The 12,564-nt window shown below is 60.3% G+C and overlaps 1 protein-coding gene across 22 annotated transcripts; it reads left to right on the top strand.

The window, feature by feature from the left end:
• The first annotated feature begins 360 nt into the window (after positions 1-360).
• MAP3K6 (mitogen-activated protein kinase kinase kinase 6) lies at positions 361-12,260 on the top strand. Of its 22 annotated transcripts, none has more exons than XM_065526795.2 (29): positions 361-1,075; positions 2,392-2,531; positions 2,620-2,643; positions 2,910-3,100; positions 3,219-3,387; positions 3,758-3,864; positions 4,290-4,460; positions 4,558-4,670; positions 5,039-5,198; positions 5,422-5,587; positions 5,665-5,772; positions 5,897-5,946; positions 6,040-6,135; positions 6,282-6,369; positions 6,451-6,584; positions 6,900-7,027; positions 7,272-7,408; positions 7,743-7,848; positions 8,715-8,872; positions 8,970-9,162; positions 9,262-9,400; positions 9,705-9,888; positions 10,031-10,207; positions 10,494-10,599; positions 10,865-11,036; positions 11,126-11,238; positions 11,335-11,408; positions 11,695-11,778; positions 11,869-12,260. In XM_065526795.2, exons 1-29 carry the CDS (start codon positions 736-738, stop codon positions 12,055-12,057), a joined length of 4,017 nt encoding a protein of 1,338 aa, XP_065382867.1. In that variant the 5' UTR covers positions 361-735; the 3' UTR covers positions 12,058-12,260. The 22 variants fall into 22 exon arrangements, 18 of the variants coding, with proteins under 18 accessions (XP_065382867.1, XP_045232862.2, XP_073871550.1 ...); XM_045376927.3 differs by having other exon boundaries at positions 11,695-11,771; positions 11,971-12,260; XM_074015447.1 differs by having other exon boundaries at positions 743-1,075; positions 2,145-2,531.
• Positions 12,261-12,564: the final 304 nt, after the last annotated feature.

The raw sequence follows: 12,564 nt of genomic DNA on the forward strand, positions 1-12,564 counted from the left end.
CCCCATCCCAGTCCCTCCCTGCCTGCACTCACTGGGCCCGGGAGGACACCCACTGTTCATCATGCTCTGAGCACCCTAATGTCTCTAGAGAGCCATTCATTCAACAGATCCCTGCAGGGCAGGCCTTGAGGATCGAACCTTTTCCCTATAGCCCCGGCCTCGTCACACATTTTATGTGCGCTTGCTGTGAGCAGTCCACAATCTTTGGCGTGCACAGGGGCACAGGCTGTTCCGGAAGCCGCCAGTCTCCGAAGTTCTGGCGGGAGAGAAGGGAGGGGAGAGGCTGAGTCTCAAGCCGCTAGGGAGCGGCGCTGCCCCAGGGCCGAGGGTGGAGCTTTCTGGGTCGGCCGGGAAAGGGCTGGGCTCAGCCTACAAGTGAAGGCAGGACAGCGTTGGCGGGCGCTCCCTTGAGGAGTCCAGGTGGCGGGCACCTCCGAGCCGATTCCCAGGATCCCTCAAGTGGCTCTGAGCTGCCGACCATCGGATGCCCCAGATTCCTAGGACCCAATCCCGGATTTCAGAACCTCAGGACCTTGCAAGTCCGAGCTCGGATTTCTCCCTGGACTTTAGATTTCTGGAAAGGGACGTCAGGCCGGATTCCGGATCCCTAGATCCCGTGGGAGATTCTCCGATTCCGACCGGATTCCAGGTCCCAAGATTCCTGATCTGCCGGCCCAGGCTCCTGCCCCTCCCCGGGTTCCCAGTGCGCAGCGCCCAGCGCCTGAGCGCCCCCGCATGGCGGGGCAGTGTCCCCGGTCCGGGGCGGAGCGCGCCGGCAGCTGCTGGCAGGACCCGCTGGCCGTGGCGCTGAGCCGGGGCCGGCCGCTCGCGGCGCCCCCGGGCCGGGGCTGTGCGCGGAGCCGGCCGCTCAGCGTGGTCTATGTGCTGACCCGGGAGCCGCAGCCCGGGCTGGAGCCTGGAGAGGGAACCGAGGCGGAGCCGCTGCCCCTGCGCTGCCTGCGCGAGGCTTGCGCGCATCTCCCCCGGCCGCGGCCGCCCCCGCAGCTGCGCAGCCTGCCCTTCGGGACGCTGGCACTAGGCGACACCGCTGCGCTGGATGCCTTCTACAACGCGGGTGAGCGCGCTGGGGGCGGGGCCGGATCCGGGCGGGACTCAGGGTCCTGGGAGGGGACCCAGCCGGGCTCGACGGCTCAAGGGAGGGACCGAGAGGGTTACCGGGTCTAGGGGACTTAAAGTGAGATGCAGCTGAAGGGCTTGGGACAGGGCCGTGAAAAAAGTGGGATTTAGGGGATCTGGGGCGCGGCCAGGCTCGGGACGAGACAGGGATCTGGGCGCAGCTCCAGGGCTCGGGGTTGGGGCTTAGGCACCCTTCAGTCGGAGCAGTGCCCAGCGAGCCGGTAGAGGATGGGGCGGGGCTTTGGAACTCTGGGGCGGGGCGGGGAGCGGCGCGGGGCTGGACTCAGCCTCAGCCTCAGGAGGATGTCACGCGGATCTCTTGAGGACAATTACTGGGAGAGGAGCTTGGACTTAGGGAAAGGGGCTGTACCCGGGAGGCTGGAGTTGAGGAGTCCTAGCATACTGTTTCCGAGGATCGGGCTGGAGAAGTAAACAGAGAAGCGAAGGGGCCCAACGGGACTGGATACTGGGTGAGGGAGCTTAGGTTAAGTGGCCTCAGCGGCCAAGAAAGAATGGGCGGGGAAGTGGGCGGGGAAGGATGGGCCAGGGGCGGGGCCAGAAGGAGGCTATTCCCCCGCGGGTCACTCCTCCCTCCAACCAGCCCGGATGCTCCGCCCCCATGCTTACTTGCTCATGCTGGAGTCCGGTAGCTGTGCTTCCTGGATGTCCATGAAATCGTAGCCTAAAATGAAGGCTGACCCGACGACCACTCGGACACAAAGACACAATTATCGACAGACACAAATCGCATACATGTTGACTCGTTCAGGCCCTAGCAGACGCTGTCATACACACAGGTACAGTCAGACATAGTAAGCTGTACATGTCACACATATACACATACATACATTTAGGCACAGCGTTGTCCATGCACACTGATGGTAGCCCCTTTCAAGAGACTGTGCTGAAGACCAAAGGGAGGGGACTTCTATGTTTGCGCAACTCCCACCTCCCAAATGTCCTGGAACAGACTCAATTGGTCCACAGCCTCCCTTCCCCCATGCCAGGTGCTCACAGGCTCTGAACCGTGGCCTGAGGGTCCCAGCCCAGTGAGCCCAACTCCTCTCCTGCAACACCACAGAGATCAGTTCTGTGAAAGTGCCGGGGGCCCCTAAAAAGGGCCGACTGAAGCCCAAAGCAGAAACAGACCCTACTGGAGTCCCACAGCAAGGCAGGTCAAGCCAGGATGGACCCCAGCTCCTTCCCCATCAAGCTGGGCTTCAGGGATCAGCGCCGCCCTCTCTGTGCCTGCAGACGTGGTGGTGCTGGAGGTGAGCAGCTCGCTGGTACAGCCCTCCCTGTTCTACCACCTTGGTGTGCGTGAGAGCTTCAGCATGACCAACAACGTGCTCCTCTGCTCCCAGGCCGACCTCCCTGACCTGCAGGCCCTGCGGGTAGGTGGCCTGGGGCTGGTGGGGGCAGGCACGGGGCTGGGGTAAGGCCTACACAGAACACCAGTATCTGACTGTCTGCCTCCTGCAGGAGGATGTTTTCCAGAAGAACTCGGTGAGCAGAATCCACCTCTCACTCGAAAGTGCCCTTTGACTTCCACTATGACCTCTGACCTCCACTAATCCTCCTGGCTTCCTCAGTCACCTAACGCCCCCCTGACATCCCATGTGTTCCTCTGTTTCCTGTTGCCTCCTCTCATGACGGGTGCCCCTTTCCTGCGATTCCAATTCCCACTGGTGCTGACCTTTGATGCTCTCACTCCCCTTGTCTAGCCCTGTGCTGACCTCTGACCTCACTGATTCCTGCCTCCCTCCCACCAGGATTGCGTTGGCAGTTACACACTGATCCCCTATGTGGTGACGGCCACTGGTCGGGTGCTGTGTGGCGATGCAGGCCTTCTGCGGGGCCTGGCTGATGGGCTGGTACAGGCTGGAGTGGGGACCGAGGCTCTGCTCACTCCCCTAGTGGGCCGGCTTGCCCGCCTGCTGGAGGCCACACCCACAGACTCTTGGTAATGAGGGCCCCCAGGGAGGGTGCTCCAGGAGGGGGTTGGTGAGGGTACAGAGGGCTGGGGCTGAGGTGCAGGCCCCACCATTCTCTCTCCCTGCCTCCCCTGCCCTGGGCATCAGTGGCTATTTCCGGGAGACCATTCGGCAGGACATCCGGCAGGCGCGGGAGCGGTTCAGTGGGCCGCAGCTGCGGCAGGAGCTGGCTCGGCTGCAGCGGAGACTGGACAGCGTGGAGCTGCTGAGCCCCGACATCATCATGAACTTGCTGCTCTCCTACCGCGATGTGCAAGTGCGTGGTGCTCAGAGAGGCAGTAGGGCAGCTGGCATTTGAGGTCAGACAAACCCAAGTTCAGGTCCTGGCTGGGCCACTTGCTCACTGGTGGCTTTGGGCAAATGATCAAACGTCTCTGAGTGTTGGCTTCCTTATTTGTTAGACAGGATGAGCATGTCGCTGCCTCCTGGGGCCGTTGTGGGGTTGGGAATGCCCAACATGGGGCATACAGCAGGTTCTCCCTGTGAGGTGTGGTGTCTGCTGGGCCTGAGGAGGCATGCAGAAGATGGTGGCTGGGTGGGATGTCAGGTGTGGGAAAGGACCCTGGCCCAAGGTTCCTCGGGGCCTGGAGGCCCATGATGCCAGTACTTGCCATTCCCTGATGCAGGACTACTCGGCCATCATTGAGCTGGTGGAGACGCTGCAGGCCTTGCCCACCTGTGATGTGGCCGAGCAGCATAATGTCTGCTTCCATTACACTTTTGCCCTCAACCGGTGAGTGGCAGAGCAAGGGTTAGGTCATAGCCACATAAAGGTTTCCGAAACCTGGGTCTCTGCTGTGCAAAGCCATTGCTGTCTGGGATCACTGCTGTTCGGGGAATTGGCTGACCAGGGTCACTGATGTCAGTAGGTCCCTGTTGTTCTGAGTTACTGCTGCCTGGTCGGGGTGGGGGAAGTGGTGCTGCCTGTGGTATGGTCACCACTGTTCAAGATCACTGCTTCTAAGGGTCATTGCATCTAGGAATCACTTCTATCTGAGGTCACTACCCCTAGAGAGGTCAGTGCTGGCCAGGGTCACTATCATTTTGAGGTCATTATTGTCAGGCCCATGGAAGGGTCCCTGCTGTTCAGTGTCTGGAGGTCCCTGAACAGAGTAGGCCAGGGCCATCAGGGAGGGCCTGACCCCATCTTTTTCCTAGGAGGAACAGGCCTGGGGACCGGGCGAAGGCCCTGGCCGTGCTGCTGCCACTGGTACAGCTTGAGGGCTCCGTGGCACCTGATCTGTACTGCATGTGTGGCCGTATCTACAAGGACATGTTCTTCAGTTCAGGTTTCCAGGATGCCGGGCACCGGGAGCAGGCCTATCACTGGTAAGGAGCACAGTGAGTGGCTGGTGGGCTGAGCTATGAGATGAGGGATGGTGCTGTGGGCATCGGTCCAGCCTTGTGCCCCCTACCCCCACCCCAGGTATCGCAAGGCTTTTGATGTAGAGCCCAGCCTCCACTCGGGCATCAATGCAGCTGTGCTCCTCATTGCTGCCGGGCAGCACTTTGAGGATTCCAAGGAGCTCCGGCTAATAGGTGAGCACAGATCCTGGCTCTTGTCTCGTCACCCACAGGGGTTCAGAGGGGCCTGGGAAGAGGGCAGGGAGAGAGCACACTAGGTAAGAGTTAGGACGAGTTCATCCATTTGGACTGTCCTGCCCATACCCACACCTGGGTCCTAATACCTGTTCTGGGCCCTCAGGAGCCCTCAAACCCACAAATGTTCCCTAACACATCTGCATGTTCATATACCTGTGCCTGAGCTCCTGTTCCCACCCGAGATCTTGCCACACCCAATGGTTTACTCATATCTATGTTCATGTCCACACTCGGGCCCACAAAAATGGTGGGCCTCACTCACCCCTGCACCCACACTCACTGGAGCCCATGCCCCTCTCCCCCAGGCATGAAGCTGGGCTGCCTGCTGGCCCGCAAAGGCTGCGTGGAGAAGATGCAGTATTACTGGGATGTGGGTTTCTACCTGGGAGCCCAGATCCTCGCCAATGACCCCACCCAGGTGGTGCTGGCTGCAGAGCAGCTGTATAAGCTCAATGCCCCCATATGGTAGGTGGCCCCCTCTGCATTCTTGGCCTGACCTGGGCTGTCAGCTCCTGCACCTATGTCTGTTGGCATGCTAGACTGAACCCTGAGGCAATGACCTGGCTACTTTTAGACCAGTGCCCGTGGCACCCCATGCCAACGTTCTAGCTATATCCAGGCCAGTTTCCTCTCCCTGGCAGTGCTGGTTGGTGCCTGCGCTGAACTGAGGATGCGGCTTTGCATGCAGGTACCTGGTGTCCGTGATGGAGACCTTCCTGCTCTACCAGCACTTTAGGCCCATGCCAGCAGAGCCCCGTGGAGGGCCACCACGCCGTGCCCACTTCTGGCTCCACTTCTTGCTACAGTCCTGCCAACCATTCAAGATGGCCTGTCCCCAGGGTGACCAGTGCTTGGTGAGGCTTGTAGGGGTGGTGGACCTGGGAAAGGGGTAAGCCCCTTCTGACCGACCCTACTCTCCCACTGCCTGCAGGTGCTGGTCCTGGAGATGAACAAGGTGCTGCTGCCTGCAAATCTCGAGGTTCGGGGTACTGACCCAGTGAGCACAGTGACCCTGAGCTTGCTGGAGCCTGAGACCCAGGTGAAGTCACTGCTGAGGCCCCTCACTCACCTCTGCTGGGACCTTTTCTGTGGAGCCTTTCTCCCATTCTCAGACCCTTCTCCTGTCCCCAGCACCCCTGATCACACCCCATTTCTTCTTGCAGGACATTCCCTCCAGCTGGACCTTCCCAGTCGCCTCCATATGTGGAGTCAGGTGATAGGCGGGACCTGGGGCCACTGGAAAGACGGGAGGTGAGGGTCGCTGCCACCCAGCCTGACACTCACTGGGTTCTTCATCCCTTCCCAGCGCCTCCAAGCGCGACGAGCGCTGCTGCTTCCTCTATGCACTGCCCCCAGCTCAGGACGTCCAGCTGTGCTTCCCCAGCGTAGGGCATTGCCAGTGGTGCGCAGTCTTTCATGGTCAGGGTACTCTGAGGACCAGGATGCCCGGGGGAGTGGGGGAAAGAAAGGGACGACGTCCCTCGGGTGCCCCGGGTTATGTGGGGACCAAGATGCCCCTCCCGTGAGTCTTACCTCCCCCACCTTCAGGTTCTGCGGCCTGATCCAGGCCTTGGTGAGGAACCCGGATTCCACGGCGCCCGCGGAGGAGGCAGAGGGCGTGGGGGAGGTGTTGGAGGTGAGGACGCGGGACTGGGAGCTCGCGGAGGGCGAGGGGCCGCGCGCCCTGCTGAACCCCATCTCACTCCGTGCCCGGCAGTTTGATTATGAGTACACGGAGACGGGCGAGCGGCTGGTGCTGGGCAAGGGCACGTATGGGGTGGTGTACGCGGGCCGTGATCGCCACACGAGGGTGCGCATCGCCATCAAGGAGATCCCGGAGCGGGACAGCAGGTGCGGTGCGTGGCCACGCGGGCGGGGCTGAGGGCTTGTGAGGGCTGAGTGGCTCCTGTGGGCGGGGCCTAGTGGGCGGGCTCATAGGACCTGAGAGTTCGAGCCCTGTGGACTGGGCCCGTGGGCGGAACAGCCAGGACCGTGCGGGCGGGATTGAGGTCTGGAGGGTCCTACGGGCAGGGTAGTAAGGGTGCGGAGGTTGGGAGAGGGCTTGTGGGCGGGGCAGGTCCTTGGGGCGGGGCCAGGCTGGGGCGGGATGGGCTGGGCTTCTCTGCCCACATCGGTCCCTTTCCTCTCTCCCCTACCACCCCCCAGGTTTTCTCAGCCCCTGCATGAAGAAATCGCTCTTCACAAACGCCTGCGCCACAAGAACATAGTGCGCTATCTGGGCTCAGCTAGCCAGGGCGGCTACCTTAAGATCTTTATGGAGGAAGTGCCTGGAGGTGCCTGCCCTGTGTGGGATGGGAATGAAACCGAGGTGTGGGGCATGGTACCGAGGCAGGCAGGGTTGGAGAGCCCAGGGGGAAATGCACCCTAGTGCGTGTGGGTGGTGTAGCCTAGAATTAGCTGAGGAGTGGCGCTGGGTGATGGAGTTGGGGCTACGACATGGGTGTGTCTGGGCCTTGAGCAGAGATGTGGGCTGGAGCCAGTGGGTGGGAACAATGAATTTGGACTGTCCCCACCCAGGCAGCCTGTCATCCTTGCTGCGGTCAGTGTGGGGACCCCTGAAGGACAACGAGAGCACCATCAGTTTCTACACCCGCCAGATCCTGCAGGGACTTGGCTATTTGCACGACAACCACATCGTACACAGGGACATTAAGGTAAGCCCTGGGGCTGGCCCGCCCTCATCTGCTGGGGGTGGCAGGGGAGGACATGGTCTCAGACGCAGGCTGGCAGATTAAGTGAGCAGACCTGTTGCAAAGGGTAGGAAATTAATCAGGGAGGCTCTTTAGAGAAGGAGGGGAGAAGTTCAGCTCTGAAGCCAAACCAATTGTCAGCTCCCAGCCCCAGAGGGCCATGTAAGTGGGATGGCAAGGGGAGAGTGTTGACAGAGGCAGGACCAGGCTGGGATCTCCAGGAGATGGGATCCCAGAAAGAGGGTCTAGTTCTGCTGGCAGGGGCCCAGCCCAGTGTCCACTAATGACTATCGATCAGGGGGACAATGTGCTGATCAACACCTTCAGTGGGCTGCTCAAGATTTCTGACTTTGGCACCTCCAAGCGACTGGCAGGAATCACACCTTGCACTGAGACCTTCACAGGTAACAAGGTGTGGGGGTGCTGAGTGGGGATGCTGACCTGGGGCAGAAGATGTCTTGGAACTTTCCAGGGAATGGGATTGCTCCTAGGCATGGAGTTAGAGTCCTAATGGGGAATGAAACCCAGGGTGAGTGATTGGGCCAGGGCTGAGGTGATGGCATCTAGAACTGGAGCTTGGATAAGTGATGAAACTGACTTTAGCACTTGAGGAGTGTCGATGTAGGCCAAGGTGGGAGTTGGAGGAAAAAGCTGGTGATGGAGTTCAGGGGGACGATGCAATCCAGGATGTGCGCTGGAGCGCTACTGTGGGTGATGGAGTCTGCGAATGTGGTGGAGCCCAGGGTGAATGATGGAAGCCTTGGCAGGTGATGGAGCCTCGGGTGGTGATGGAACTCAGGATAGATGTTTGATGACCAGGATAGGTGTTGAGGTACGTTTTGGATGATAGGTTCAGTATGGGTGCAGTCGGCCTGAGGATGATGGCATTCCCCTCCCCTCTCCAACCCCATGTTAAAGCCTAGATGGGGCCAGGCGCGGTGGCTCAAGCCTGTAATCCCAGCACTTTGGGAGGCCGAGACGGGCGGATCACGAGGTCAGGAGATCGAGACCATCCTGGCTAACACGGTGAAACCCCGTCTCTACTAAAAAATACAAAAAACTAGCCGGGCGAGGTGGCGGGCGCCTGTAGTCCCAGCTACTCGGGAGGCTAAGGCAGGAGAATGGCATGAACCCGGGAGGCAGAGCTTGCAGTGAGCCGAGATCCGGCCACTGCACTCCAGCCTGGGCGACAGAGCAAGACTCCGTCTCAAAAAAAAAAAAAAAAAAAAAAAAGCCTAGATGGGCATCAGTGCTCCTGCTTCTGTCCTAGGAACTCTGCAGTATATGGCCCCAGAAATCATTGACCAGGGCCCACGCGGGTATGGGAAAGCAGCTGACATCTGGTCACTGGGCTGCACTGTCATTGAGATGGCCACGGGTTGCCCCCCCTTCCATGAGCTAGGGAGCCCACAGGCTGCCATGTTTCAGGTAAGACCCCTTTGGGCCTGGCACATGGAAGTGGCATAGGGCCAGGCTGGGCCTTGGACACCTCTGAATGTCACCCTTGTTCACCCTCCCCCAACAGGTGGGTATGTACAAGGTCCATCCACCAATGCCCAGCTCTCTGTCGGCTGAGGCCCAAGCCTTTCTCCTTCGAACTTTTGAGCCAGACCCCCGCCTCCGAGCCAGCGCCCAAGCACTGCTGGGGGACCCCTTCCTGCAGCCTGGGAAAAGGAGCCGCAGCCCCAGCTCCCCCCAACATGTTCCACGGCCCTCAGGTGCTTGGAGGTGGCAGGATGGACACACTGGAGGGCAGAGGAGTTGTGGAGCTGTGAGGGGGGAAGAGGGCCCTGCTGACAGCTCTGTCCCTCCCTCAGATGCCCCTTCCGCCAGTCCCATTCCTTCAGCCGACTCAACCACCCAGTCTCAGACATTCCCGCGCCCTCAGGCACCGTCTCAGCACCCGCCCAGCCCCCCGAAGCGCTGCCTCAGTTATGGGGGCATCAGCCAGCTCCGGTGAGACCTAGGCTCCTGGGATGGGTTCCCTTTGCCTGGTTTTGCCTTTTTCTCCCCTCCTACAAAAGCCCTCCTTGGGGACTTGGGCACCTTGACCACTTGTGAATGTGGCATTTGGTGCCTCCCCATGCCCTGTTCTGGCAACTCTAACTTGGACTTGTTGTGTCCTCTCAGTGCGGGATTTATCTATGTCCATCCCTGTGAGGTAGGCATAAAAGTAAGAGAGCCAGAATTCAAACCCGGCAGCAGAGGTGACTGGCTGGTTGCTGCCGGTCTTCAATCAGCCGCTCGCCCTTGTGCCCAGGGTGCCCGAGGAGCCTGCGGCCGAGGAGCCTGCATCTCCGGAGGAGAGTTCAGGGCTGAGCCTGCTGCACCAGGAAAGCAAGCGTCGGGCCATGCTGGCCGCGGTGCTGGAGCAGGAGCTGCCAGCGCTGGCGGAGAATCTGCACCAGGAGCAGGAGCAAGAGCAGGAGCAGGAGCAGGAGCAGGTGGGCGGCCCACCCTAGCGCCCCCTGGTGGTAGCACGGGGTCAGGACACCTGTTGATGTCCCCGCACCCCACCACCCCACCTCCGCGGCAGCGTCTCATTTGGCTGGAACACTCGCTGACCACCCCTCTCTTCCTTCTCAGGGGTCCCGTCTGGGCAGAAACTATGTGGAAGAGCTGCTGCGATGCCTCGGGGCACACATCCACACTCCCAACCGCCGGCAGCTGGCCCAGGAGCTGCGGGCTCTGCAAGGACGGCTGAGGGCCCAGGGCCTTGGGCCTGCACTTCTGCACGGACCGCTCTTTGCCTTCCCGGATGCGGTGAGGGCGCCTTCTGGTAGTCAGAGCTGCCCAACAACAGGTAGTGAGCTCCCCGTGCCTGGGGAGGTGCCAGGACTTGATGTTCCAAGATTCCCTGTCTCCTCCCTGAAGATCAGGCCTGCAGCAAAAAACCGTCTGCCCAGTCCTAGCTTCCCAGCCCCTCCCTGGACCTCAAGCCCGCCCATCCCACTTGCCTCCCGCCGAAGACTTTCTAGGCCTTTCCAACTCAAGCCCTGCCTCTAGTTGAGGCTCAGCTGTCTCAGCGGCGCCCTCCCTTCCCCTGCAGGTGAAGCAGATCCTCCGCAGGCGCCAGATCCGTCCACACTGGATGTTCGTTCTGGACTCACTGCTCAGCCGTGCTGTGCGGGCAGCCCTGGCTGTGCTGGGCCCGGGTAGGAGGGGAGTGCCACGGGCCTCCTGCCAGCGAGGGTGTGGTGCTTGCTGGGCGCGGTGAACATCGAATGGGGCCGGTGGGGGCCAGGCGGGACAGGGGCAGGCAGGCGCCGGTGGGGGCGTGACTAAATGGACATCTCCCATACCGGCACTGCCTGGGGCCTGCCCAGAGCTGGGCACCCTACCCCCGCACTCCCTTGCTGGGGTCTAGGGGTCCCAAACAGGCGTTGTAGCCTTGCCTGAGTTCACGGCACCCCGCTGCAGAGGTGGAGAAGGAGGCGGTCTCACTGAGGTCAGAGGAGCTGAGTAAAGAAGGGGACTCCCAGCAGAGGCCACAGCAGAGCCCAGGCCAGCAGAGCCTGCTTCCAGTGGAGCCTGAGCAGGGCCCCGCTCCTCTGATGGTGCAGCTGAGCCTCTTGAGGGCAGAGACTGATCGGTAAAGCCCCTTGGAATCGCTCATAGCCTCTGCCGGGCTTCAACTCACTCCCCACTCACCACTCCATTCTACTCTTCTCTGCCCCACAGGCTGCGGGAAGTCCTGGCGGAGAAGGAACGGGAGTACCAGGCCCTGGTGCAGCGGGCTCTACAGCGGCTGAATGAGGAAGTCCGGACCTATGCCCTGGCCCCAGAGCCCCCAGGTGAGTGGGCCTTGGCTGGAGAACACTATTGGTGGGTTCGAGGCAGCTTCTAGCAGGAGGCACTCTTGGGCTCATCACCTGACTGCTTCTTGACAGCCACTCTTTCAACGGACCAGGGCCTGGTGCAATGGCTACAGGAACTGAATGTGGATTCAGGCACCATCCAAATGGTGAGGTGGGGAGTGCTTGGCTATCTCTGACCTCACCAGCCAAAGCCTCCATCTCTGTCCATCTGCCCGCTCTTCTCACTGTGCCCTCTGATGCAGAGAATCTCAATACTGGAAGAACACTTAGTATTCTCTTCCCATTGTATGGATGAGAAAACTGAGGCCCAGAAGGGGGGTGTGATCTGCCTCAGTATTTTGGCAGCAGAGCAGAGCTAGTACCTGGGTCTCTGGACACATCTTTCTGTAATTTCTTATTTCCCTGTTTCTGCGGGTCTTTGTCCACATCCAGCTGTTGAACCATAGCTTCACCCTCCATACCCTGCTCACCTATGCCACTCGAGATGACCTCATCTATACCCGCATCAGGTACATCCTGGGTCCCCCAAGGGTGAACCATGCATGTGGCCTCATCCTGGCCAACTGCAGGCCTGCCTAGGTTCCTTCCTGGAAACCAAAGGGGCACCTGGGTCCCCTAAGGACAGAGGGGGCACTGGGCAGGCAGTGGGTGCAAGAGAGAGTCCAGGGCCACCTTCTGGCTGAGCCACACAGAGTCCATTACCCCCAGGGGAGGGATGGTATGCCGCATCTGGAGGGCCATCTTGGCACAGCGAGCAGGATCCACGCCAGTCACCCCTGGACCCCGAGAGGCTGAATGAGGGCATCAGAGGCCAGACAGATCCAAGGATGGATGAATGGAGAGGACAAAGGCAGCTTCTGACACACCAGCCCCAGGACCTGGGGTGACTGGAGGAAGCCAGGCGAGTGGGGGCCAGGACTGGTTCCAGTGAGAGAAACCAACCACAGGCACCCAAGCACTACCAGACAAAACGTATTAAACAGAACACTTTTGAACCTTTGTCCTGGCAATTTTGGAGGTGTATGGGGGGAGGGGTACCCTGGGAAGAGCCTCCTAGGTCTTTTAAAAAAAAATTTTTTAGGCCGGGTGTGGTGGCTCACGCCTGTAATCCCAGCACTTTGAGAGGCCAAAGCGGGTGGATCACGAGGTCAGGAGTTCGAGACCAGCCTGACCAACATGGTGAAACCCCGTCTCTACTAAAAATACAAAAATTAGCTGGGTGTGGTGGCTTGTGCCTGTAATCCCAGCTACTCAGGAGGCTGAGACAGGAGAATCGCTTGAACCCAGGAGGCAGAGGTTGCA

Source organism: Macaca fascicularis, chromosome 1 (genome assembly GCF_037993035.2).
Source record: "Macaca fascicularis isolate 582-1 chromosome 1, T2T-MFA8v1.1".
Classification (NCBI taxonomy): Eukaryota; Metazoa; Chordata; class Mammalia; order Primates; family Cercopithecidae; genus Macaca; species Macaca fascicularis.

What these genes read in the sequence shown, in the direction of transcription:
- MAP3K6 (XM_065526795.2), top strand. Translation starts at nt 736, where the DNA reads ATGGCGGGGCAGTGTCCCCGGTCCGGGGCGGAGCGCGCCGGCAGCTGC. An exon ending in CCCAGGGTGACCAGTGCTTG is followed by an intron (nt 5,588 to 5,664) that starts GTGAGGCTTGTA and finishes CACTGCCTGCAG; the next exon opens with GTGCTGGTCCTGGAGATGAA. An exon ending in ATCCCGGAGCGGGACAGCAG is followed by an intron (nt 6,585 to 6,899) that starts GTGCGGTGCGTG and finishes ACCACCCCCCAG; the next exon opens with GTTTTCTCAGCCCCTGCATG.